The sequence below is a fragment of the Neoarius graeffei genome, chromosome 6, assembly GCF_027579695.1.
Source record: "Neoarius graeffei isolate fNeoGra1 chromosome 6, fNeoGra1.pri, whole genome shotgun sequence".
NCBI classification, from domain to species: domain Eukaryota; kingdom Metazoa; phylum Chordata; class Actinopteri; order Siluriformes; family Ariidae; genus Neoarius; species Neoarius graeffei.
Genome location: NC_083574.1, coordinates 105,592,451 through 105,620,199, shown reverse-complemented (window position 1 = coordinate 105,620,199; position 27,749 = coordinate 105,592,451). Strand labels below are relative to the sequence as shown.

The 27,749-nt window shown below is 44.8% G+C and overlaps 1 protein-coding gene and 1 pseudogene across 1 annotated transcript in view; one reads left to right on the top strand and one right to left on the bottom strand.

Moving 5' to 3' along the window:
- Positions 1 to 27,749, bottom strand: part of gatm (glycine amidinotransferase (L-arginine:glycine amidinotransferase)) — a 51,201-nt gene that overhangs the window by 11,048 nt on the left and 12,404 nt on the right. Inside the window, exons 2-8 of the mRNA XM_060923074.1 lie at positions 24,611 to 24,826; positions 24,307 to 24,502; positions 20,370 to 20,560; positions 7,344 to 7,481; positions 4,810 to 4,974; positions 1,135 to 1,198; positions 833 to 949 (exon numbers count right to left, since the gene is read on the bottom strand). Coding sequence (XP_060779057.1) covers positions 833 to 949; positions 1,135 to 1,198; positions 4,810 to 4,974; positions 7,344 to 7,481; positions 20,370 to 20,560; positions 24,307 to 24,502; positions 24,611 to 24,826 — 1,087 coding nt within the window. The remainder of the gene's footprint in view (positions 1 to 832; positions 950 to 1,134; positions 1,199 to 4,809; positions 4,975 to 7,343; positions 7,482 to 20,369; positions 20,561 to 24,306; positions 24,503 to 24,610; positions 24,827 to 27,749) is intronic.
- On the top strand, positions 20,881 to 23,933 carry LOC132887625 (uncharacterized; annotated as a pseudogene).

Sequence of the window (27,749 nt, the reverse complement as noted above, 5' to 3'; positions counted from 1 at the left end):
CGGGCAGGTAACATCTCTGCGGACCCATCACACCCTGGTCACAATCTGTTTAATCTTCTCCCCTCAGGGAGGCGATATAGATCTCTGTATGCAAAAACAACCAGACACAAGAACAGTTTCTTCCCTCAGGCTGTCTCTGTGATGAACAGCTAAAATCCAGATTCATATATCAGTAATATCACTTGCAAAATATCTGCACACTCATACTGTCATTCTGTGCTCACTGTTACTTATATTTATACTTATTTAAATTTACTATTCATCTTTGCACTATGCACCATATTGCACCAAAAGGGAAATCCTTTCTGTGATGAACAGCTAAAATCCAGATTCATATATCAGTAATATCACAAAATATCTGAACACTTATACCATCATTCTGTGCACACTGTATACTTTATATTTATTTAACTATTCCATACTTGACTTACCTGGATTACTTTGCACTATGCACCTATTTTTGTTGTTGTTTGCTTGTTTGTTTGTTTTGTGTCTACGCTTTATCTGTTTTGTACTATGAGAGCTAAGTGAACAGGAGTCAAATTCCTTGTGTGTCTCCACATACCTGGCAATTAAAGTGTTTCTGTAAGTAAGACTGGGAATTTTTTTTCAAGGACTGTACTGACTCCAGTTAATTTAATTATGTGATTTTTGGTGGCAAAATGGTTGCAGCATAATTTCAGGGTGAATACTTATGCAGTCACAACTTTTATATTTAAGATGCTGTACTTTGCACACTCGTAGTGCAGAAGTGTGTACACACACTGGGAGACTCACTAAGATGTAGTACAGTAAAACAAAAAAAAACTGAGAAGTGTGCCAAGTTGCTTACCAAGATTTTCAAACATTTTTTGAATGGTAGTCTCATTAGCATCTACCATGACGCGTTTCTCGTCCAGCATCAGGACGTTCATGGACAGCCACTTGGAGGACATCCAGAGAGGGTGATCTATGACAAATCGTTACATTATACAGTTATATTATCTGAATATTTAAAGGATGTGTCCATCTAATTTTTGTTTGTAAGATTTACTCTTAATGTTTGATAACGTACAAAAATTTTATTCACAGACTTTCAGAGTGGGAGTTATATGGTTTATTCATTTTCCACTGCTGTTTGAACATGAAACTCACCATCAGGAATTAAAGGTGTTGGTGGATGCACCACTGTCCAGCCAGCTTTCTTAAACATCTCGAGCTGCATAGGGACACAAGACATCAGTCTTCAATGATAACTACAGAGCACCCCCATCACATCACCAGTTTGCTATTGGCCTAGCTCTTAACCACTTTGTTTCCTGCATTTCAGTTCCTTTATTCTTAATTTCCTTCCCCCCCCCCCAATTTGTAGTTTTCCTTCTTCCTTGTCTTCACATTTGTGGTGTGGATTTTAGTTTCTTTGTTGATAGCTTGCTTGTTTCCTGTCAGGGTGCAGGCACTTACAGATGTATGTGCAGAGGAGAGTGGGGAAGCAAACTGGAGATCAAGCCAAATCACAAGATGAGAATTGTAGTTGAGAAAACAGGCAGGGGTTGATCGATCAGCAAACAGGGCAACAGAGACTAGACTAGAGAGCGAGGTGAGATAAACAAGAAACTAGGTTGAGGAACCAGGAATGCTGACTAAATAAACAACCAGCTCAGTACACAGGAATAAACACTGAACAATACTTCACATCTATGAAGTGTGAGAGGGAGGCTTAAATAGCAGGGGAAGTGATGAGTAGAATGAAAGACAATTAGAACTCAGGTGACAGAGGGTGCTGTGGATCTTGGGAGTTGTAGTTAATGGAATCCATGTTTGTAGTTCATCTTGAGCTGTTGCTCTCAATGTGGTTACTGACATTTCCCTGTCTAGGGCGTAATTTTGGGTAGGGACGCTAGGGACGTGTCCCTACCAATATTCAGCCACTACTGTGTAATCACGATCAATAAAACTGATGTCCTAACCTGAGCAATGATTATATTGCCGCTTTTCCACTACCAACGCGGCTGAGTCGGGCTGAGCCGTGCCGTGCTGAGTCGAGCTGAGCGGGGCTGTTGGAGTTGCATTTCGACTACAACCACGCTGAACCGTGCTGGCTGGAAGTGGGTGGACACATTGGGTGGAGTTAGCAAAAGTGGGTGGACGTCAGGTGATGTCGTTATGCGGCGCAAACAGTGACATCAGTGACCTTTAAAGCGGTAGTTTCACAACCCGGAGAGTAAACAATAAACATGGAGGACATGGAGTCGTTAGTGTTGCTGGTCTTGGTGCTGTGGCTTGTTGTCACCGACAACGCCAACAGATACTGGCAAGAGCGTATAGATGAGGCGAGGCGCATAAGGCTTCATAACTCTCGTAATTCGTAATTCTCCTTCTTCCGGGTTTACGGTGTTTACAGATCCCAGCATGCTCGCGGGGCGTGTGTGGGCATGCGAGGACACTCCTCCTCACCAATCAGTGCACAGGGGAGTGTCTCCTCACGCCCCCAGCCTCATTCAGCTCGGTTTGGCTCGCTTCAGCCCCACTCCAAAACCGTGCGAGTTTCGGGGGCTGAGCAGGGCTGAAGCGAGCTGAGTCGTGCTGTTCTTAGATAGTTGAAACGCGAGCCGTGTCGGGCTGAAGTGAGCTGAAGCGAGCTGAAGTGAGCTGAAAACGGGTAGTGGAAAAGGGCCATAAGGCACACAAAGGGTTAAATGTATGACACTTAACATTCCTCCTCTACATTCCCCCTCTAATGTAGATATCATTCTCTGATTAGCTACCTGTTTCTCGCTAACTTACATGGTTGGCTATCCCAGCTGTCACTCCATCTGCTGTAAAAGCACCACACTTCCCACAGCAGCCGTGACTACCCACCCATCAACCCCCCGTATCTCACATGTACACACCTGACCTACCCCACGCACCCCCCCACTCTCCATCAGCCTACAAATTGAGCTGGACTTCGATGTCCATGCATGCTTGCCCTACGACTCACATGCTGACTTGAGTATCATGGATGATGGCCCCCCTCCCAAGAAATGAGACATTCGTTCATTCTTCTTCAAAGTCAAGAATGTAAGTGCAGGGTTTCCGTCGAGCTTTAAAAACTCAACAAAATCCTTTTGATGTATGGAAACCCTTCATAAAAGTATTGCTGCAGCTCCTTAGGCAGGTTTAGCAACGTGACAGGACGCATCAGAGCTAGGCTACTGCATAGCTGCAGAGAAAAGGAATGCTGGAGCAATGTAACTTGGTGTTAGATAATATCCTCGATGAATGAATGTTAAATTTATAGACCTAATGGTTTTACAGAATGTAAGTAGTCAGATGTAGGCTACTGCATGGCCATGCAGATGTGTGACTTGCATTTCAGAATCAACAGCGTGACAGCTGCTGAGTCTGCTGCTGAGTCTGCTGCATTCACCGTTTTACAGAAACCTTTCTACTACTACTAGGCTAGGCTAGATACAACAAATCCATGGTCCTTTACTGCCACCTACAGACGAATATTGGTAACTGCAGCATGAACATAAAAGAAGTCACAAGCACATCTGCAGTGAAAATCATAACACACGTTACGAACAGAGAAACAGGCAACAAAAAGACATAATATGGAAAATGGAGGGGCAACAAAAAGACAAAAAAATGGGGGGTATACTACAAATGCAATACTAATGTAATCATAATCATGCTATACTGTAATAGGCAATCACTAAATTATATATCCAAATCATTTTAACTAAATTTGAGCTTAATTACAGAATAGAAAATGCCACCAGTAGCACCCATTTATGAGTGTCTCAATAAGGCAGTCAGTGAATTTTGAGACCCCCCCCCATGTCAAACAATACAGATATTGAATTAAAAAAAAACAATATTTAATGCCAAAAATGCTTGAAGTTTTTAATTCATATTTTCATGTATTTCTGTGGAAGAGACAGAATGACTGCTTAAACACAAATTAGGAATTGTGTGGTTTAAAAGTAATAAATCATCAGATTCATTTCATTTATGTGTACTTACATGTTACATGTTGTAGTTATGTGTTTCAATGTTCTTGATGTATGTTAATTGACAGTATGTTGCACTTTTGCAGCCCTTAACATCCTGCATGAGTAAAGCTGAGAACTCTGAAGTTGCCTCCTTGACTTTCATTACATGACGTTACATTACATTTAGCTGACGCTTTTATCCAAAGCGACTTACTGTTACTATTTTGGTATAGGGTATTGGTTACAGTCCCTGGAGCAATGCTGGGTTAGGTGCCTTGCTCAAGGGCACTTCAGCCATGGATGGAGATGTAGGGAGAGGTAAGGGTGGGATTTGAACCTGCAACCCTGGGGTCCAAAGACCAACTCCCTAACTCCCATTAGGCCACAGCTGCCCTCGTTAACCTATAAGATCTGCATGACATGAAATTATGATTGCTAATGGAAAATAAACACCTTTCGGAAGCTCTGCCTTGGATCACTTTTGTGTCCCCACCAATGTCAAAATCAAAGTTACTCCCTTGCCCTGTTCCCAAATTCTTGTCCTTCATCTTTCTTAATCATTCCTTTTGACCTTTTCTAAGGTTCCACTTGCTTGTGTGTTTTAACCCTCCATGTACAAAAGCATCACCTCTGAGGTATCAAGTTGCTCATCTTACAATAATAATTAAAAAAAATTAACTTGATCAAACCCTTCTTTTGAAAAAAGAGTTTCCTCTTTATCTTGACTCAGGATAGGCTACAGGAGTTTTAAAAAACAATGCTACTCCTAAGCAAACTGTTAGACAACTGCCTAGCATATGAGCAGTTTAGCATAGTAGCTCAACTGAAACAAAGAGGGTGTGACACTCACCTGGTGGCATGGTCTGTCCGGATTGGACAGCACCAGTCCGGGTCCAATGATGTTAAAGGTGGCGTCTATGTGCATGGGGTTTGGATCCTTAAATGAGATTATGTGCACTTTGTAGGTGGGAGCGAGGTGACGCCTCATCCACTCAATCCCCATGAAGTTAGTCACCTGTGATCAGATGTGAACATTATTAGCTCTTTATAGTCTGTTCTCTGAGAGAAAAGAATTGTAAGTATAAATAAAAGCTATACAGTTTAAAGACCACATTACTAAGTAGCAAATACTACAGCATACATTCTTGTGGAGATTTCAGAGGCTTCAACATCAAGCCACAGTGGGTTCCACAAACACTATGGCAGAGTATTTGCAGAGAAAACTAATCTGATGTGGAAATTTGAATTGCCATGCTGTGACTATAGCAGCTGGCAAAACATGCTACACGGTCAAGTCTGGGTTTGGTTGTTACAAGCAATGTGTGCTCAAGCTAGTTAATTCCAAGATGGATGACTACAGTACAGCAGTCTTCCTGCAGTTGTGGAAAATCACATCTTCTTCTTCTTCTTCTTCTTCTTCTTCTTCCTCCTCTATATCCAGGGTTCTCCAGAAAATCTGAAGTAGCTGGCTAAAAAAGTAGTAGGTGGTTCTGGAAAATTTCGAAATTTACATGCCTTCTGGTGCATTTTCAGCTAATACAATACTTACAGTACCATTTCCCTGTAAAATACTTGCAAAATCACACACACACACACACACACACATTATCTCTAACCGCTTTATCCTTCTACAGGGTCGCAGGCAAGCTGGAGCCTATCCCAGCTGACTACGGGCGAAAGGCGGGGTACACCCTGGACAAGTCGCCAGGTCATCACAGGGCTGACACATAGACACAGACAACCATTCACACTCACATTCACACCTACGGTCAATTTAGAGTCACCAGTTAACCTAACCTGCATGTCTTTGGACTGTGGGGGAAACCGGAGCACCCGGAGGAAACCCACGCGGACACGGGGAGAACATGCAAACTCCACACAGAAAGGCCCTCGCCGGCCCCGGGGCTCGAACCCAGGACCTTCTTGCTGTGAGGCGACAGCGCTAACCACTACACCACCGTGCCGCCCCCAGTCATTCATATATATATATATATATATATATATATATATTAGTATACATTGCAACTCTGCTATAATGAACTCCTTGAGGGATGTCTAAATAGTTCATTATACTAAAAAGTATTACTAAACTTTATGTTTACACTTGTCACACCAAACACTCACTCTTACATAAAAGAAGACCAACTGTTTAATTTATATTTGCACTTAATTCACTTACATATTAACAAAGTAAAGGAAATAAGTCACACTTTCCATGACATAAAAATAATGTGAATACTGTAAAGGTTTAGTTATTAAAAGTACGTGTGGCAGCGAGGGCGTGGTCAAGCGTCGGCTGCGAACAGTGAAGAGTCTGGTTGAACCAGCAGGTAACATGTGATGATTTACATTTGTGTCTAATTACTAGCTGTCTATTAATGTGTCTCTGTGTGTCTTTCAGATGGCCAGTAACCAGAGACAGCTGTATTCCCCAACATAAGTGTGTGTGTGTGCGTGTGCGCGTGTGTGCGCGCGTGTGCATGCACATGCATGAGCGTGAGCAAAACCTAAAGTCACAGAAAAGTGAAAGTAAAGATAATATTTAAAAAAAAAATGCCCCTTGGCCTGTCTCCCAGTTCCTCATTGCCCCAGCATACAAGCTGTTCCAGTACGATACTACAGTAGTGTCCCATCAGTTTTACTTGGCAAAGAAACTTGAAATTCTGGACTCCTTTTTCTTTTGATGACTTAAATATCCAAGTCACTATTGCAGTTCACTGACCGAGTTAAAGGATCTTGAACAGAGGCAATGATTTCTTCATCTGTTATAGAAATAACAGAGGTTACAGGTTTGTTGTTGTTACTGTCCATGCACTGACTCGCTCTGTTTTCTAATTCTTCACCATTCAGTTCATTCATGTGTCGCAAATCACCAATGATGTCTGCAGTCATTTTGTCCTTTTATCGATCCTTTGATCACTGTTCTCGATAATTGTTCATGACTGACACCTAAGCAAGGCTCATTAAGCCTTTCTTTTATAGCATTAACATGTATTCTTAACTTGACAGCGGACTTCCATCCATCAATCCATTATCCATAACCGCTTATCCTGTGCAGGGTTGTGGGCAAGCTGGAGCCTATCCCAGTGGACTATGGGCGAGAGGCAGGGTACACCCTGGACAAGTCGCCAGATCATCAACTGCAGACTTATTACTTACAAGCTTACTTACAATACAAATTGGTATTATTTGTATTTGTATAGACTTACTTACAAACTACTTATTGTTTGTCTCTGGTGGAAAGAGGAGCATATGGCTCAGTGTTTTCTTTTTAAAGACTGACTCATGGTCATTGAAGGTGGGAGACACGAACTTAGTTCATTATGCGAAAGTTCATAGTAAAAGAGTTTGTTATAGTGTGGTTGCAGTGTGTGTGTGTATCACCTGGCTCCTCTGCACAAACAGATCTGTTCCAGCTCGGATGAAATCAGCAGCATCAAAGCATGGTTCATATTCAGTAGTAACAAACTTCCCCTCTGCAGCCAGTTTGTGTCTGTCCTCGACTGTCTTGATCGGATAATCCTACACACACACACACACACACACACACACACACACACACACACACTTTCTTTACTATGCAGGATGACCACTAGAGGAAATACTATGTAACTGTACTAAAACGTGGCAAAAGTGTGCATTATAACAGTCAAATGCATGCTTGCATGATATGAGGAGAGGTAGTGCTATTAAACCATGCTACTGCCTGGTTGTTTCTTGATGCTCTACCCTGCCCCTGCCCCCAGTCCAAAGACTACATAGGAGCAAGGTAAATTTCACATGATGTTCTAGATAGCAGTATGCAAATTATATACAAAACTGAATTTGTGTTTCTTTTCCTGTTGTTTTGTGCATTCATCCATCCATCTGTAACCGCTTATCCTGTGCAAGGTTGCGGGTAAGCTGGAGCCTTTCCCAGTTGACTATGGGTGAGAGGCGTGGTACACCCTGGACAAGTCGCCAGATAATTGCAGGGCTTGTTTTGTGCAGATAACCGTCATTTATTTTTGTGGCTGGTAGTTGCGTGCGTGTGTGCTTGTCATTCTTCTTCCAGCTGCAGCCACCATCTAACTCCATGAGCGAAAAGAGAGGCCATGTGCGTAAGACCTCTCCTGATGGTTTTATGGCTATGTGGCAGCGGGGGCGTGGCCAAACGTCGGTCTGTGAATGGAGGGCGGAGTCAGGGAAGGTAAGTGGTGGAATCATTGCACCTGATGGGGATTAACCTGTGTTTGTGTGTCTTCCCCAGTGACCGCGCCCTTTAAAAGGAGAGGAGAGCAGAGGAAGGGAGCTCTCCCCAACCAGAACACTTGTGTGTGTGTGTGCGTGGCTGGAAAATGAGTGAATGAGCTGAAAAGCCACACATGTTCTCATCTCATCTCATTATCTCTAGCCGCTTTATCCTTCTACAGGGTCGCAGGCAAGCTGGAGCCTATCCCAGCTGACTACGGGCGAAAGGCGGGGTTCACCCTGGACAAGTTGCCAGGTCATCACAGGGCTGACACATAGACACAGACAACCATTCACACTCACATTCACACCTACGGTCAATTTAGAGTCACTAGTTAACCTAACCTGCATGTCTTTGGACTGTGGGGGAAACCGGAGCACCCGGAGGAAACCCACGTGGACACGGGGAGAACATGCAAACTCCACACAGAAAGGCCCTTGCCGGCCCCGGGGCTCGAACCCAGGACCTTCTTGCTGTGAGGTGACAGTGCTAACCACTACACCACCGTGCCGCCGCCACACATATTGTTAAAAATAAATAGTTCATTGAGAACTCAGTTCTGGCCTGCTGTGCTTCTGTGCTCCACCCACCTGGTCCAATACTACAGCCTACCACACCAGAACTCTCACAGTGCCTCCTAGTTGACACACCATGGGTAATGCTGAACTGTGAGGGATCTCGGAGCAGGTCTGAGCCCCAGAGGTGCAGTGTACAGGCCCACCGGTGAGTGGACATGCCCTGGCACTCACTAATCAGTCCCCTGCTGCCTTGTAGGGTATGCTATCAGAGGTAAAGGCTAGGGGAAGGCAACTCCGAAATCAAACCCACCTGCTGCCTTGTAGGTCATGTCTCTTTAGGCAAAGGCTAGGGGAGTGAGCCCCAAATGAAAAATCCGGAGGGAGGGACCCGTTAGACCATGCATGCAATGCTCATGACTGGCATCCCCTGCAGTCCTGCTGAAACTCCAAACATATCAACCTTGTCTTTTCTTGGAAACATTCAACACAACCGAGAGGGGGAAAGTGGAACCTGGGCACAGCACTTTCTCCATACCTGTCGCCCAGGCATAGCAGCAAGTTGGTGGGTGAAGAAGACACTTCATGCTTGTGATCGATGCATCATGAGGGATTAACATGGAAGAAAGCAGTCTATCAGTTTTAAGCCCCCTTGAATTGACGTAAGAGGAGACGCCAGTGGCTTTCTTCGACGGTGGGAGGAGTCATTGCACGCCACTGATCATTTACTGCTCGCCCAAGATGAGCAGCCCTTGGCCAATAAGATACCGATCCATTATGTCTGCCTGCCTCTCTGGGTGCAAGAGGATAGACCAAAATTCGAACGGCAGATGTATCCAAGGACCCAGAAAGAAACACTTACATCTCGGAACATGGAATGTCCAAACCCTCTGAACTGGAACTGAAGAAGAAGACCTTAGTGCCAGGAAAACAGCAATCATTGACCTCGAACTAGACAGACTCAGTGTGGACATAGCAGCTCCACAAGAAACTCGGCTACCTGACACCGGCTCCATCAAGGAAAAGAATTACACATTCTTTTGGCAAGGATTTGGTGAAGAGGACAGACAGTTTCATGGCGTGGGCTTGGAGTGCACAACAACCTCCTAGAAAGCATCAGCACTCCAGTTGGAATCTCAGAGCGAATAATCACCATGAAGCTGGAGACACACTCTGTTCAGATCAGCATCGTCTGTGCCTATGCACCAACTCTGGCTGCTGACCAAAAATGCAAGTCCAGGTTCTACATAGACCTCGGCCAAGCCATGCAACGAGTACCAGCCAGTGACCATCTCTTTATCCTTGGTGACTTCATTGCCCGTGTGGGATCAGACCACCACTCTTGGCCATCTTGTCTCGGCAAATTTGGCATTGGCAAGATGAACAACAATGGACAGAGGCTGCTGGAGTTCTGCTCTGAGCATCAGCTGTGCATGACCAACACCTTCTTCGACAGCAAGCAGCGACACAGAGTCTCATGGCGCCATCCCAGGTCATCCCATTGGCATCAGCTGGATGTTGTGCTTACAAGGAGGAGCAACCTGAACACAGTGAAGTCTACCAGATCATACCACAGTGCAGATTGCAACACAGATCATGCATTAGTTCTCTCCAAAACTAAGCGGGCAAAAAAGAAGTCCTATTCTGCTAAGCAGCCCACGATCCCAAGGCTAAACACTGTCAACATGCGCAACCCTGCCAGACAAAGTGAATTCACAGCTAAGCTCACTGACTACCTTGAAGACCAAGGACCCAACACCAGCACAGCACAGTCCATCGACCAGAAATGGAAAACCTTGAGCTCTGCCATGCTTGAATCAGCAATGGATGCTTTTGGGAGAAAGCAGATGATGTGTGAAGACTGGATGGAAGAGTATGCTGAGGTTCTGCTCCCTCTCTTGGAAGAGAAAAGGAAAGCACTGTTATCCTACAACTCCACACCCACCCAGTCATACTCAGATTGACTAAAAAACAGCAAAAGTAATCTTCAAAGGGAATCCAGAAGATGTGCAAATGTGTATTGGACCAAGCTCTACTCCGATATCTGGAACGCTAAAGATAGTGGTGACTCAAAGATGATGTTTGACAAAATCAAAACTGCAGTGGGCCCAAGCAAGACCAAGGTGGCCCCCATCAAGTCCAAAACTGGTGAGATCATAGTCGATAAGAAGGAGCAGCTAGAGCACTGGGTTGAGCACTACTTGGACCTCTACTCAGTGGAACACCATCTGGAAGACCAAACACCACTGATCACTCTCCCTATGATGACTGAACTCGACACGGTCCCAACCATGGAGTTACTGAGCAAAGCAATCGACTAGCTCTCTGGCAGCAAGGCCCCCGGAACAGATGCCATCCCTGCAGAACTGCTAAAGCTGAACAAAGCACCCCTCCTACCACACCTACATCAACTCCTGGCTCTCTGTTGGCAGGAAGGAACAGTACCATCTAGCATGAAAGATGTTAACATCATCACTCTCTATAAACAGAAGGGTGATAAAGGGGACTGCAACAATTACCGTGACATCTCCTTGCTCAGCATTGCAGGAAAGGCCTTTGCTTGTGTCAAGGGCCCGGCGCAATGGGCGGGCCTTTGGGGGCCGGGCCCACCCATTTAGGCACGTGGGCCCGCCCTAGTGTGGGCCTGCCTGCCCTGTCATAAGCTAGGGCCAACAGCTTAACACAATATTTTAAATAAATAAATAAATAAATAAATAAATCGCAGGCTACTACAATTAAACACTTTTTTTTAAAAAGGGCATAATATTAAAGAAAAATCCTTAATTTAAAATGTGTTAAAACTATTTGTAATCATCTGATTGGTTAATTCGTAATGATCCGGGTTAAACGGAAATGGTTTTGTTAAACGGAAATGGAAACACGCTCTGACTTTTGGCATAAGCACTGCTCTCTGTGAGAACTCCTTTTCCACTCTGAAGAACGTTTTCACCGACCACAGACAAAGCATGCTGCACACGCAAGGCCAATTTGATCAAATTGGCATTTGAGAAGGACTTAACAAAAAAGTTCAGGGAGGAGTGGAGTGAGACTGTCTTGCGAAGATTCCACGCAGCTGCACATCGTCGCCTACCGCTTTACTGAGGGTGAGCTTGAATTTTTAATCACTACATAATAGTTATACTTGAGTTGTTGATTATAGTAAGCCTACTGTATGGGCTACAAAATAGTTATACATGACACACTGTTTTCTTAATGTTTCAGCCTGCGCCCATTTCGTCAGCCCTGCGCTGTCATGCACTTGGCGTTTGATTTGCAAACTAAGCACTGGAGGTAAGAAACTGGTTTTGACGTTTCAGTTAACCTACAAAACACATCTGTATTAAAGATTAATGTTGTCATGCTTCACAAAACTAGATTTGAGACATAAAACTTTTAATGTGCATGGTTTCACTTAGAAGGGATTCAGTGACTGCAGTTAGGCTTTGTGCAGGGAGGATGAGTGTGATGTAATCTTCTGTTGCACACTCTTAATTGTAAATATCAATCTTAATTTGCTGTCAACATTGATCACAATCATCCGTTTGCACATTCAGTGATGGGTATTCGGAACGAGTTTACAACATGACTCATGCGCAAACGGAATACTGCCAATATGTATGAAACAGAATATTCCCTGCAAATGCGCTCAGTGACGGACAACATATAGCAGTGGAACAGGGTGTCTGAAGAGCTCAAAATACACCATTTTAGAGTGTTTTTTTCAAAAATTTCTTCCGGGGGAGCATGCCCCCGGACCCCCCTAGTAAAATTGGGTTCACCAATGCATGCCCACCCCCAGCCAGTGCAATGCCCAGCTACTAGACTGCTTCTGCTGCCGAGTCTGTGGCGTCATCCTTACAAGACTACAGCGACTGGCTGAGAGAGAGTGCTACCTAAGAGCCAGTGTGGTTTCCACTCAAAGTGTGCTACACTTGATATGATCTTCTCCCTGAGACAACTGCAAGAGAAGGCCTTAGATTACAGCAAGGGGGTGGTCTTGCTGTGATCTGTCGCTCCAGATACAGGATTGTATCTGTGCCCTTGCAGGATTTTTCATCATTTGAATGCCTTGCTCTGAAATTTACTGGTGGTCTACCTCTACTGCTTTTGCTCATTTACCAGTCTCTCAGAGTTTCCTCTGTTTTTATTAATGAATTGTCTGAGCTGCTTTCATCTGTCAGTGCTCTATGTCCATCTATACTGGTGCTTGGTGATTTGAACATTCATGTTGACTCATAACTGTAATCGTGCTAAAAACTTTGTGGCTGTCCTTGATTGTTTTGATTTCACCCAACATGTAGATTTTCCCACCCACTCAAAGGGCCATATCTTAGATCTTGTTTGTACCTCTGGCATCACACCATCAAATTTATATTCCAGAAATTTTTGTGTTTCTGATCACATGGCCATTTTATTTAATATTGCTGTCCCTGAGCCTCTCCATCGCAGGCGTGTATTTCGCACCATCACATACAGGAATACAAAAAACATAGCTACAGCTGATTTATTTGACACATTACATCCTATTCTGACCACTAAATCATTAAACTCATCCCCTGAGGAGTTAGTCATGCTCTACAACTCTCATCTTGCTGACTCTCTCAATCATCTTGCCCCCCTGAAGACACGCACTGTCTCTTTCTCTCACTCTGCTCCGTGGTTCACACCTGAGCTTTGTAAAATGAAGGCTGCTGGTTGGCAGCTGGAAAGACTTAGTCGTAAAACTGGCTTGACAGTTCATGTGTTGGCATACAGTGACCATGTCTCTGCCTACAAAGAGTCTCTAATTGATGCCAAGACCAACTATTACACCACCATCATTACCAGAGGCCAAGGAAACCCTAGAGCCCTTTTTTCTACTGTAAACAAACTTCTCCTGCCTGCTAAAAACTTTCCTCTTACTCCTTCCACTGATCTTTGTTGTAAATTCCTTGAATTTTTTCAAAACAAAATTAGCTCTATATACAAGCAGATCAAATCCACTCCCATCACTCCTTCTAATGTCCCTTCTCCTTGTCCACCACCAGCTGGATCTTTCTCTGCTTTCTCATTAGTCGATGAGCAGTATGTCCTTGGCTTAGTATCTAAATCCAGGCCTACCACCTGTCTCCTCGACCCTATGCCCACCCCTTTGGTTAAGATTTGCTTGCCAGTTCTCTGCCCTCTGCTGGTCAAGATAATAAACTCATCCCTTTCAACTGGCTTAGTCCCTCAGGCTCTCAAAACAGCAGCCATCACTCCTGTCTTGAAAAAACCTGGAGCAGCCATTGATGATTTAAAAAATTATCGCCCCATTTCCAATCTTCCCTTCATTGCAAAAGTCTTAGAGCATATTGTTGCCAATCAGCTCCAAGAGCATTTAGCCCAATACAATCTTTGGGAGAAGTTTCAGTCTGGGTTTAGGGCCATGCACAGCACCGAGACTGCCCTGGTCAAGGTTGTCAACGATTTGCTGTTAGCTGCTGACACTGGCCATGTCAGTATACTTGTTCTCCTCGACCTTACTGCAGCTTTTGACACTGTATGTCACAATCTTTTATTGAGCCGCTTAGAAACTCTGTTTGGCATCACTGGTTCTTCTTTAGTCTGGTTAAAATCTTATCTTACCATGAGAGAACAGTTTGTGTCAATTGGAGACTTTAGATCCCCTAAATCACCCCTCCTTCATGGTGTCCCTCAGGGCTCTGTCCTGGAATCCTTACTATTTGTAATATACATCCTCCCTCTTGGCCACATAATACAGCATTATGGGCTCAACTTTCACTGTTATGCAGATGACACCCAAATTTACATTCAAACCAAACCCTCTCACCCACTCCCTCCATCCAATCTTGTCAACTGTCTAAATGCAGTTAACAATTGGATGGTGCAGAACTTTCTTAAATTAAATCAAGATAAAATAGAAGCCATCCTCATTTCCACCCCTTCTATCTTGAAAAAAGTAGAGCACTCACAGCTATCTATTCCTGGTTATTTTACCTTCACTACTGTTGAAGTAAGAAATCTGGGTGTTATTCTGGACTCTACTCTCTCTTTTGACTCACACATTAAAAATATTATTAAAACAGCTTTCTTTCACCTGAAAAGACTCTCCAAACTTCGTCCCTCTTTAACTTCATCTGCAGCTGAAATGCTTATACATGCTTTTATCACCTCAAGACTGGACTACTGCAATGCCCTGCTCGATGGCATCCCAGCCAAGTGACTAAATAGGCTGCAATATGTCCAAAACTCAGCTGCTAGGGTACTCACTTACACCAGGCCCTGGATCATATTACTCCTATTCTCTACAACCTGCATTGGCTCCCAGTCAAATACCGCATCCAGTACAAAATTATCCTGCTTGTCTACAAATCCCTACATAACCTGGCCCCTCCCTATTTATCAAATCTTCTAACTCCATATCAGCTACCTCTAAATCTTCATTCCACATATGTCCACTTATTAGTAGTCCCTTACTCTCGGCTCTGCTCTGTGGGTGACAGGGCTTTCAGTGTTAATGGCCCTAAGCTGTGGAATGTCCTGCCACTAGCGTTGCGCCAATGCTCAATACTGTCCTCTTTCAAAAAACAGCTAAAAACACATCTTTTTAGCTTGGCCTTTTCTCTCTGATTTTTAATAACGTTATTATCATTATTGATTTCTCATGATTTTTATTATTGTTGTTCTTATCTTATTGTTTTTTTTTAACTGTTCAGTGTCCTTGGGTACCTTGAAAGGCACTTATAAATAAAATGTATTATTATTATTATTATTATTATAATCCAGTTTGGGGCGGCACGGTGGTGTAGTGGTTAGCGCTGTCGCCTCACAGCAAGAAGGTCCTGGGTTCGAGCCCCGGGGCCGGCAAGGGCCTTTCTGTGTGGAGTTTGCATGTTCTCCCCGTGTCCGCGTGGGTTTCCTCCAGGTGCTCCGGTTTCCCCCACAGTCCAAAGACATGCAGGTTAGGTTAACTGGTGACTCTAAATTGACCGTAGGTGTGAATGTGAGTGTGAATGGTTGTCTGTGTCTATGTGTCAGCCCTGTGATGACCTGGCGACTTGTCCAGGGTGTACCCCGCCTTTCGCCCGTAGTCAGCTGGGATAGGCTCCAGCTTGCCTGCGACCCTGTAGAAGGATAAAGCGGCTAGAGATAATGAATGAATGAATGAATGAATAATCCAGTTTGACTGAGTACGATCAGAAGCCTTTGAAATTAGAAGCGGGGTCAAACAGGGGTGTCTACTGGCTCCTACCCTCTTTGGTATTTACTTTGCCATACTGCTAGAAACAGCATTCCAGAACTCTGAATGGGATGTACAGTACTCCTACACTGGAGGACTCATGGCTCTTTGTTCAACCTCGCCTGTCTCAAAGCCAAAACCAAAATCTGACAGACAATGCTGCATGACCTGCTGTTTGCAGATGCTGCTGCACTTGTTGCTCACAACCCCACCATCCTTCAGGAGATGATCAACAACCTGAATGAGACCTGCAAGGCCTTCTCCCTGGTTGTGAGTATGAAGAAAACTGTTCTCCATCAAGGCACACCTGATGACATGCAAGAGCCAATAAGACTTGATCACAAGCCCTTTGACACTGTCCAGAAGTTCTGTTATCTGGGCTCCACTGTCACTACCTCTGTCTCCTTGGATGAGGAAATTAACTGCAGAATAGGCAAAGCAGCCACCTCCTTTGGCAGGCTAACAAAGACAGTCTGGCAAAACAAGTACCTCACCACCAAGATGAAAATTCATGAGTATGACACATGCGTGCTGAGCACCTTTCTGTATGGATCAGAGACGTGGACTACATACAAGGGTCAGGAGTGAAAACTCAACACCTTTCATCTTTGCTGTCTCCGGAAAATCCTTGGCATCATGGATGAGGTGGCTGGGTCACGTCAGGCAGATGGAGGACTCCCGCATCCCCAAGCAGCTCCTTTTTGGAGCTCTGGCTGGAGGCAAACGACATCGAGGACATCCCAAACTCCATTTCAAGGATGTCTGCAAAGATACCATGAAGAACCTTCAGATTAATCCCGACACTTGGGAGAAAATAGCCACCGACAGAAGCAGATGGATGGCAGCAATCCACAAGGGAGCCTTGGCATACAAGAGACAGCAGTGCAGTGACCACGAGGCAAAGCAACAGCACAGAAAAGACAGAGCATCATCAACCTCCACGCCTGATGGACTGATCTTCCCCTGCCACAAATGCAATCGTCCGTGCCTCTCCAACATCGGCAGAATCAGTCATGAACGTGCTTGTCGTGCATCTGCAAACAGCTGCTAAGACTGTCTACAAAGACACAAGAGCCAAAGAAGAGATTTTTGTGGCTACTGCCTCATAGAGGCTGTAGCCATCATGTCATTGTGTTGTAAGAATGTAAGAATGAGTGCAACAATAGCGCACTGCACATGCGTATACTGTACAGATGTTCCTATTAAAATGACTGGTGAGTGTATACAATTCAGTTCACCATTTGAAATAAATGGACTAGACTAAAGAAATCGCTTTCAGACATGTTTATGCTTATTACCGAGGGAAAGTGTGTTCCTATTATAAAATCTACTCCAGGTCATCCCCCTTTCCTCGCCTTCTTCAGCCAGTGGTCCCATGTGTGATGTAGATGTGACACACTTCCAAGTTGTTATGGGAAGTAGTCGAAAAGAGTATTGAGACCACTGAGCTCTAGCACTGAGCCATTTCCGGGAAATAAGAGTTTGGGTCAGGGCGACAGCGTGTGTGTGTCAGCCTCGGTTCGGAGGTTTCAGTTTCGAAAACTGTAAGAGGTAAGAGTAGAATAATATAAAGTACTGACACTTGGTATATTTTACTTCTGTGATTTTTAAATTGTTCGTTTTTGGATTACACTTAATTTCTGTGGCTACTGCCTCATGGAGTAAATATATATGCTATATTTACTGTATGGACATGGGATCAGAAAACTTTTTTTTTTATAAGCAATAGCCACATGTACCCATAGGGACCTATTTTTAAAGCAATGTACTGTTTTTAACAGTTTTTTTTTTTTTTTTGTCAGTCTGAAATCCAGTTAACATCTGAAGTGGACCGGTCAATGATTTAAGTATGTCTCATCTACAGCTTCATGTTTACTGGAATAATCCCAATTCGAACATAACCATCAGGTAGAAACAGATTCCTTTATCAAACGTGAGAGTTTTAACATGTGTAAGAGAGACGGAAAAAAAGGGGGAGGGGTGATAAGCGAGACAGTTTTGCTGAGTGAGAATGACCTTGATTTAACACAATCTCACTTTTCCTGGAAAGAAACCTGAAGACACTGGAATACACATACTGACACATTTCGGAAAACAGTAGTTCAAGAAAAGTTAATTTAAAATAATAATAATCATCATCATAATGATGATGATGATGATGATGATGATTATATTTTTTTAAACTAATGTAAACAATTTTAAACTAATTGAGGAATATTTTTGTTGTTTTTATCTTAAATGAAGTAATGCACTATTAAATTTTTTATATTATTATTATTATTATTATTATTATTATTATTATTATTATTATTAAAACCCTCTTGTTAGCCTCAGTCAGTAGCTAGCTTACACTTGGCTTTTCCAGTTTTTCTATTCCCTGGTTGCTTAGCAACAGTAACAGTAACATTCTCATTACTGTGAGTATTTGAACACTGAGTGTATTGCGTGTTTACATTCCTTTATCAAAGTTTATGACTTACATTTATTATTATTATTATTATTATTATTATTATTATTATCTCTCATTCATGACAGAAACATATCCACTCATTAGCTTGATAACATACCAACATGCTAACTACATGAGATGTTAAGTGAAATATACTTCAGACATCATCAGGATATGATGTTGGGTCTTGGTGTGATGTCATTTTGGACTGAACTTCATGATTCAGTTAGCACACTAGCTTTGATGAGCAACATTAAAGATTTAAATTAAAAAAAAAAAAACAGACCAAGAGGACTCAACCCAGGGTAAGTGTTCAAGTTGCCATTGGACCAAGGTACAACCCTGATTCCAAAAAATTTGGGACAAAGTACAAATTGTAAATAAAAACGGAATGCAGTAATTTACAAATCTCAAAAACTGATATTGTATTCACAGTAGAACATAGACAACATATCAAATATCGAAAGTGAGACATTTTGAAATTTCATGCCAAATATTGGCTCATTTGAAATTTCATGACAGCAACGCATCTCAAAAAAGTTGGGACGGGGCAATAAGAGGCTGGAAAAGTTAAAGGTACAAAAAAGGAACAGCTGGAGGACCAAATTGCAACTCATTAGGTCAATTGGCAATAGGTCATTAACATGACTGGGTATAAAAAGAGCATCTTGGAGTGGCAGCGGCTCTCAGAAGTAAAGATGGGAAGAGGATCACCAATCCCCCTAATTCTGCACTGACAAATAGTGGAGCAATATCAGAAAGGAGTTCGACAGTGTAAAATTGCAAAGAGTTTGAACATATCATCATCTACAGTGCATAATATCATCAAAAGATTCAGAGAATCTGGAAGAATCTCTGTGCGTAAGGGTCAAGGCCGGAAAACCATACTGGGTGCCCGTGATCTTCGGGCCCTTAGACGGCACTGCATCACATACAGGCATGCTTCTGTATTGGAAATCACAAAATGGGCTCAGGAATATTTCCAGAGAACATTATCTGTGAACACAATTCACCGTGCCATCCGCTGTTGCCAGCTAAAACTCTATAGTTCAAAGAAGAAGCCATATCTAAACGTGATCCAGAAGCGCAGACATCTTCTCTGGGCCAAGGCTTATTTAAAATGGACTGTGGCAAAGTGGAAAACTGTTCTGTGGTCAGACGAATCAAAATTTGAAGTTCTTTATGGAAATCAGGGACGCCGTGTCATTCGGACTAAAGAGGAGAAGGACGACCCGAGTTGTTATCAGCGCTCAGTTCAGAAGCCTGCATCTCTGATGGTATGGGGTTGCGTTAGTGCGTGTGGCATGGGCAGCTTACACATCTGGAAAGACACCATCAGTGCTGAAAGGTATATCCAGGTTCTAGAGCAACATATGCTCCCATCCAGACGACGTCTCTTTCAGGGAAGACCTTGCATTTTCCAATGTGATAATGCCAAACCACATACTGCATCAATTACAGCATCATGGCTGCGTAGAAGAAGGGTCTGGGTACTGAACTGGCCAGCCTGCAGTCCAGATCTTTCACCCATAGAAAACATTTGGCTCATCATAAAACGGAAGATACGACAAAAAAGACCTAAGACAGTTGAGCAACTAGAATCCTACATTAGACAAGAATGGGTTAACATTCCTATCCCTAAACTTGAGCAACTTGTCTCCTCAGTCCCCAGACGTTTACAGACTGTTGTAAAGAGAAAAGGGGATGTCTCACAGTGGTAAACATGGCCTTGTCCCAACTTTTTTGAGATGTGTTGTTGTCATGAAATTTAAAATCACCCAATTTTTCTCTTTAAATGATATATTTTCTCAGTTTAAACATTTGATATGTCATCTATGTTCTATTCTGAATAAAATATGGAATTTTGAAACTTCCACATCATTTCATTCCGTTTTTATTTACAATTTGTACTTTGTCCCAACTTTTTTGGAATCGGGGTTGTGTGTGTGAGTGAGTGAGTGAGTGAGTGAGTGAGTGAGTGAGTGAGAGAAACCTGATCGTATAACTCATCTGCCATGGTGGGTTTGGGTGCAGTGGTCCATTTGGCTCCTCGTCTAAAGTACTCTTTAATGAGTGGCCTATAAGCACGATACTCGAAAAACCGAGCTCTCCACGCCATCGGAGCCTCAATGATCTCATTCCCCACAACCAACAGGATGTCCCGCGGCATGGCTGCATACATGCCTACACACACACACACACACACACACACAGAGCATGTTATTATTCCTACTGCTCCATCAGAACACACTTGACTGGATTCGTATGAGTGAAGATCACTCTTTAGTTCACTCTGATGCTTAGTGTGATTGTGATTCATCATTTGCTACTGGAGCTACATATTACTTCTAGAGCAGGCTAAGTTTTCTGCATTTTGCTAGTTGTTTTCATGATTTGGAATACTGTGTTTTTCTGTTGCTTCTATCTGTTGAAAACTGTTTATCTGCTGCTTGTTAGGTGCATGCTACTCCATTACCTTGTGTTTACATCTGCTTCGCTACTAGATGAGATTTGCCTATCAGTTTAGATTGTGTGAGCAGTCAGCTGTTTTTCATCTGCTAAATTAGCTGGGCTTTTAGTGTTGTTTCAAGCAATGCGTTGCTCCTTCCCAAAATTTCTCCTCCTCTCCTACCACTCCCATAACCTGTTTATTATGTGTCTGTACACCATTCCTGTTTGTGGTCTCACCCACAAAAAGTGCTTCTGTCACCATGGCCCCCCACGAGGATGATGCCTCTCCAACCTCATCTACCCTTCAGCGACCTCCACTGACACCTTCTGGATCACTGCTGGATTATGAAACTGCCAGTCTGCTACACGGAAGGCTGACTTCATCTATGCCCACGCCTTCCTCCTGTCCCTCCACATCCTTGCACTGACCGAGACCTGGATTTCACCTGACAATGGCACAACACCTGCAGCTCTCTCCACCTGCTTCTCCTTCTCTTACACTTCTTGCTGTCTGGACATGATAGTGATGGCACTGATTTGTTGACTTCTCAGTCATGGAAGTTCTCACCTCTTCCATTCTCCCACCTCTCCAACTCCTCCTTTGAATTTCACTCAGTTTCAGTCTCTTCTCCTGTTAACCCTTTTGTCATTGTTTTTTTTTTATCACCACCCCTGACTGTGTGGCATGTTTCTTTGATGAACTGGACATCCTACTTAACTCCTTCCCAGAAAATGGCACCCCATTGATGCTCCTGGGAGACTTCAACCTCCACTGAGAAGCCTCCCACTCTGCTACCTTCCTTCCACTACTCCACTCCTTTGCTGCACTCACCTCCAACCCATAAAGCTGGCAACCTTCTAGACCTGGTCTTCCTCAGAAATTGCCTCAGATTCCACAGTTACCACTTTCCATCTGTCTGACCACCACTTCATTTCATTCTCCCTCCCTCTTCCTCTCCAACCATCCTCCCTCCATCCTACCCCCACTGTGACAGTCCATTGTAGCCTTCAATTCCTCTCTCCCTCCTCTCTTGCATCCTCTGTCACTGCTTCCCTCACCCCTTTAAAACCTCCTCCAGTCTTCTCACTGAATTTGCTGTATCTCCTCTCTTTCTGCTCTTCTCTCTCTCCTCATCACTGAACACATGATCTTGTCTTGTCTTCAGGCCAACACGATCTTCACCTCCTTGTCCCTGGATGTCTGAAACACTTCACTCCAACAGAAGCAGCCTATGTGCAGCAGAGTGAAGTGAAGAAAATCCAGGCCCCCAGCCAACCTGTCTAACTATAGGGCCCTTCTTGCTGAGTTCACAGCTTTGCTCAAATCAGCCAAGATCAAGTTTTATCACCCCAAAATTCAAATCTCCATCTCCAAACCTCATCAGGTCTTTTTCTGTCTTCTTTCCTCAAGTCTCCACCAGCTGCACCTCAGTCTTCCATCACTGCAGAGGAATTTGCAGTCTTTTTTTTTTTTTTTGAGGAAAATATCATGGCCATCTGCAATGCCTTCACACCTGCCTCCCCCTCCCCAACCTCCCTGCCTTTCCCCATTGCTCTCTGCTTTTTCTCCTCTTTCCATTTCTGATGTCTCCCAGCTTCTGCTCTCTCATCATGCTACCACCTGTGCCCTTGATCCTATCCCTCATCTGTGCTCCAGACCATCACTCCTGACATCCTTCCATGTATCCCCTCCCTTGTCAACTCCTCCTTGTCCTCTGGATACGTTCCCTCCAGCTTCAAATGGGCCCACATCACTCCTTTGTTGAAAAAACCCCACCCTAGACCACTCTGTCATCCAGAACTACTGCCCCATTTTTCTTCTCCCCTTCCTATTAAAGAGGTTTGAATGTGCTGTTGCTCACCATCTCTCCTCTTTTCTCTCATGGAACACCCTCCTGGATCCTCACCAGTCTGGCCTCCAAGCCAGACACTCACTCAATCAAGACTGTGCTTCTCTCTGTCAGTGAGGCACTTTATGCAGCACATTCTGCCTCCCTCTCCTCTGTCGTGATTCTCCTTCACCTTTCTGCTGCATTTGACACTGTTGATCACCCCATTCTCCTGTCATCATTATCCGCTCTGGGGATCTGTGGGATAGCCCTAGAGTGGTTCAAGTCCCACTTCTCTGGTCGCTCCTTCTAAGTTACCTAGTCTGGTACTGTATCAGCACTATGCCCATTCACCACTGGTGTCCCTCAAGGTTCAGTCCTTGATCTGCTTCTCTTCTCCCTCTACACCCAGTCTCTCAGCCTGATTATCTCTGCTTGTGGTCTATCCTACCACTACTATGCTGATGACACCCAACTGCTTCTATCTTTTCCTGCTTCTGACACTCAGAGCTCCGCTCGCATCTCTGCTTGTCTACGTAACATCCAGAGCTGGATGGACAATCATCACCTGAAACTCAACCCAGGCAAGACAGAGGTGATCTACATTCCTGCTCCATCTTCTCCACTCCTGGACATTGCCATCTCCCTGGGGGACACTTTTGTCACCTTCACCCAGTGCGAAGAACCTAGGGGTTGTGTTTGATGACAAACTCTCCTTCTCAGCGAATGTTGCTGCAGTGACACAGACGTATAGATTCCTCCTCTACAACATCCAAAGGATCCGCCCTTTCCACACCACCCACCCTACTCATTTCCTGGTCCAAGCACTGATCCTCTCCCACTTGGACTACTGCAACTCTCTCCTTGCTGGCCTTCCAGTATCTGCCAACAGACCCCTGCAGTTCATCCAGAGCACTGCAGCTCACCTGATCTACAACCTCCCTCATTCTTCCCATGTTACCCCTCTGCTTGCTGACCTGCACTGGCTACCTATCACAGCTTGTATCAAATTTAAGACATTGGTGCTAGCTTACCAGGCTGTAAAGAGGTTAGGGCCAGCATACCTCCAGAGTCTGATCCACCACTACATGCCAACCAGATCCCTATGCTCTGCTACTACTGGTTGCCTGGCCCCTCCTCCTCTCTGCTCCTGCCCAGCCCACTCAAGACTGCTGTCTGTCCTGGCTCTCCGTTGGTGGAATGACCTTCCCATTGAGGTCAGAACTGCTGACTCCCTGACCAGGTTCAAGTTCAGACTGAAGACTCACCTCTTTAGGCTGCACCTCTCCCCTGCTTCCCTGACCACTGTGTCATTGCGTATCGGTCTAGACCAACCCAGGCTGTGTACAGTCTAGCCTGGGGTTAGCTCAAGTTTGAGTTTTATTTTCCTCTATTTAGTTGTACTTTTCAGTTCATTTGTATGGTTGGTTTGTTTCCTTAGCTGTTTGCTGAGTGTTGGTACTTCACCAGAATATTACACTAAGTATTATTCTGTCACTTGTTCAGTTGGCACTAAAACTTTCTTGTCTAGAAGTTCAGCACTCTGTGTACCTGACTTTTGCATTTGTTGTACCTCGTTCTGGATAAGAGCGTCTGCTAAATGCCATGTAACATAATGTGATGTACAGTTAATCTCAGGGCCTGTCCCACCTGTGGATGTGAAGTCAGGGGTTTTGTACTCGATGGACCAGTCGATGGGTTCAGGTCTCCTCACGATGACACCCTCATGGCGCAGGATACTGCACATTTCCTCGATTTCAGTGACTGCCTTCTTCACGTGCTCCTTGGGGAATGTCTGCCCTCCATATTTCTGATAAAATGGCCAGTACTTCCCATATGTGTTGGCCTGAGTATAAAAAAAAGGAGTGAGTGAATTAGTGAATGTGTACAAACAAGTAACTGAGACTGACTGTGTGAGTGAATAAATAAATGAATGAATGCTTGTTGTCTGTACCTTGACCTCTACAGTAAATGGAGGGACATGTGCATTTTCTGCGCGCCCTACAATCACTTCCTCCAGCAGGTCCCACTCGTTATAAGTGCAAACTGGGCACTCATCAGGCCCAAGCTCAGTGACGGCCACGTCCTCAGCTGCATGTGATCTCACAGCAGCGGCTGAGCTTGAGCTCTGAAACACCTTCTGAACCCAACAGGATGCCATACGACCAACCTAAACAAAATGAAATTGATTAAAAAATAATATTCTATTTAAAATTGGAAAACTACACAATACAGTAAAGATAGAAATTTAAAAATGCATTTTTAAAATTTTATTCATTGTATATATATTTATATAAATAAGTGCTAAGATGGCGGTGCGTACACACACAGCGGCTCCTCTCCGTCCCGACAGAACGGTGTTTTCATGTTTTTTTGTGTTTTAAAACAGCATGTATCTGTTCGTCTTTGTCGCGTCCATCAGTCTTAAGGTGCACATACTCCCGTGAGTTTCTGCTCGACATCCGCAGAACTATATTCATGGATATAAATCCAGCAGATGTGGAAGTGCTATGCGACTACGATTTGCTCTGGAGGCCTGCTCAACCACCGACCCCCACTCCTTCATCCAGCCCACAGTGGAGGCACCACAGGAGGAACATGCAGAGGCAGAAGAGGGGCAAGTGCAGCAGTATCCGGGCTAGACTAGTGGCTAGCCCTCACCGGCCGGCTATCCCTACCATCACTCTGGCCAACGCACACTTGCTGGACAACAAGCTGGATTATGTCCACCTACTCCGCTCATCTTCTAAATCTGTGATTGAGTGTTGTGTCCTTGTGTTTGTGGAAACATGGCTTAACGACAGCATCCCGGACTGTGACATTCAGCTAGCCCGGCTAACATGCTACCGGTCAGACAGAGTGCTAGTCGAGGGGGGAAGATTCGCGGTGGAGGACTCTGTATTTACATCAGTGATGCCTGGTGCCACGATGCTGTTATGGTCTGCAAACACTGCTCACCACTGGTGGAGTTTATAATTATTAAGTGCTGGCCATTCTACCTGCCGAGGGAATTTACAGCCATATTGCTGGTAGCAATATACATCCCTCCCGGCTCCAATAGCAAGAGGAGTGAAGCACTGAATGAAATCTATCAGCATATCAGTGAGCAGCAGACAGTCCACCCAGATGCTTTCCTCATCCTGGCTGGGGATTTCAATCATGCAAACCCCAAGAGCGTGTTTCCAAAACTCTATGGACATATCAACTTTCCCACACATGGAAACAATACTCTTGACAATGCTTACACCACACATAGAGGTGCTTACAAAGCCCTCCCCCTCCCCCACCTTGGGGCCTCAGATCACTCCACTGTTATGCTAATGCCAGCATACAGGCCACTGGTTAAAGTCACCAAACCAGCTACAAAGCAGTACGTGTTACAGCTACAAAGCAGCTACAAAGGTACGTGTGTGGCCAGAGGGGTCCTCAGAGGCACTTCAGGACTGTTTTTCCACCACTGACTGGAGCATGTTCAGGCAGGCGGCCACTACAACAACACTACAGACCTCCAGGAGTACACGGAGACCGTCACTACCTACATGAGGAAGTGCATGGACGACATTACAGTCACCAGAACCATCTCCATTCAGGCAAATCAGAAGCCATGGCTGACAGGGGAAGTCCACAGGCTCCTGAGGGCTTGGAATGCTGCCTTCAGAGCTGGGGACGAGGTGGGCCTGAGGACAGCTAGGGCCAACCTGTCAAGAGGCATCAGGGTGGCCAAGAGACAGTATACCAGGAACATTGCTGACTAGTTCAACGACAGCAGAGACATCAGGAACCTGTGGTGGGGGATTCAGACCATCACAGACCACAAGCCCTTGCCACAGACCTGTGATAACTCCACCACTCTGCTGAATCAGTTGAATGACTTCTTCGCTCGCTTTGAGGCAGACAACAGCACCACAGCACAGAAGACCCCACCACCTCCCGGTGACCAGGTGTTGATGCTGTCCCCAGACAGCATGAAGAGAGCTCTCAGGACGACAAATGCATGGAAAGCCCCAGGTCCTGATAACATTCCTGGTGGTGTCCTGAGAGACTGTGCCGAGGAGCTCACAGATGTCTTTACAGACATCTTCAACATCTCGTTGAGCCAGGCTGTTGTCCTCACATGCCTCAAAGCCACCATCATCATCCCGGTCCCGAAGAAGCCGTCTCCCTCCTGCTTCAATGACTACCACCCGGTCGCACTCACTCCCATCCTCATGAAGTGCTTCGAGCGGCTAGTCATGCGGCATATCAAGTCTGCCCTCCCCCCGCCCTGGACCCTTTTCAGTTTGCATATTGGTCCAACCATTCGACTGATGACGCCATCTCCACTGCCCTCCACTCAGCCCTCACCCACCTGGAGACAAAAGACTTGTACATCAGAATGCTGTTCATAGACTTTAGCTCAGCATTCAACACAATCATTCCTCAGCAGCTCATTCATAAACTGGACCAGCTGGCACTCAACACCTCCCTGTGCAACTGGCTGCTGGACTTCCTGACGGGGAGACCACAGGCTGTATGGGTCAGCAGCAACTCCTCCAGCACCATCACATTGAACACAGGGGCCCCCAAGGATGTGTGCTAAGCCCCCTCCTCTTCACTCTGCTGACCCACGACTGCACACCAACATCCAGCTCCAGCCTCTTCATTAAGTTTGTGGATGACACGACTGTGGTGGGTCTCATCAACAATGGCGATGAGACAATCTACAGGAGTGAGGTGAGCCGCTTGGCCATGTGGTGCAAGGACAACAATCTCCGCCTGAACATAGAGAAGATGAAGGAGATTGTTGTGGACTTCAGGAGAGAGCACACCCAGCATGCTCCACTAACTATCGACAGTGCTGCAGTGGAGAGGGTGAGCAGCACCAAGTTTCTGGGTGTACACATCTCTGAAGACCTGTCCTGGAGCAACAACACCGCATCACTGGCCAAAAAAGCCCAACAGCATCTGTACTTCCTCCGCAAACTGAGGAGAGCAAGAGTCCCGGCCCCCATCATGCACACATTCTACAGAGGCACCATCGAGAACATCCTGACCAGCTGCATCACCATGTGGTACGGCACCTACACCGTGTCCTGCTGCAAGACTCTGCAGCG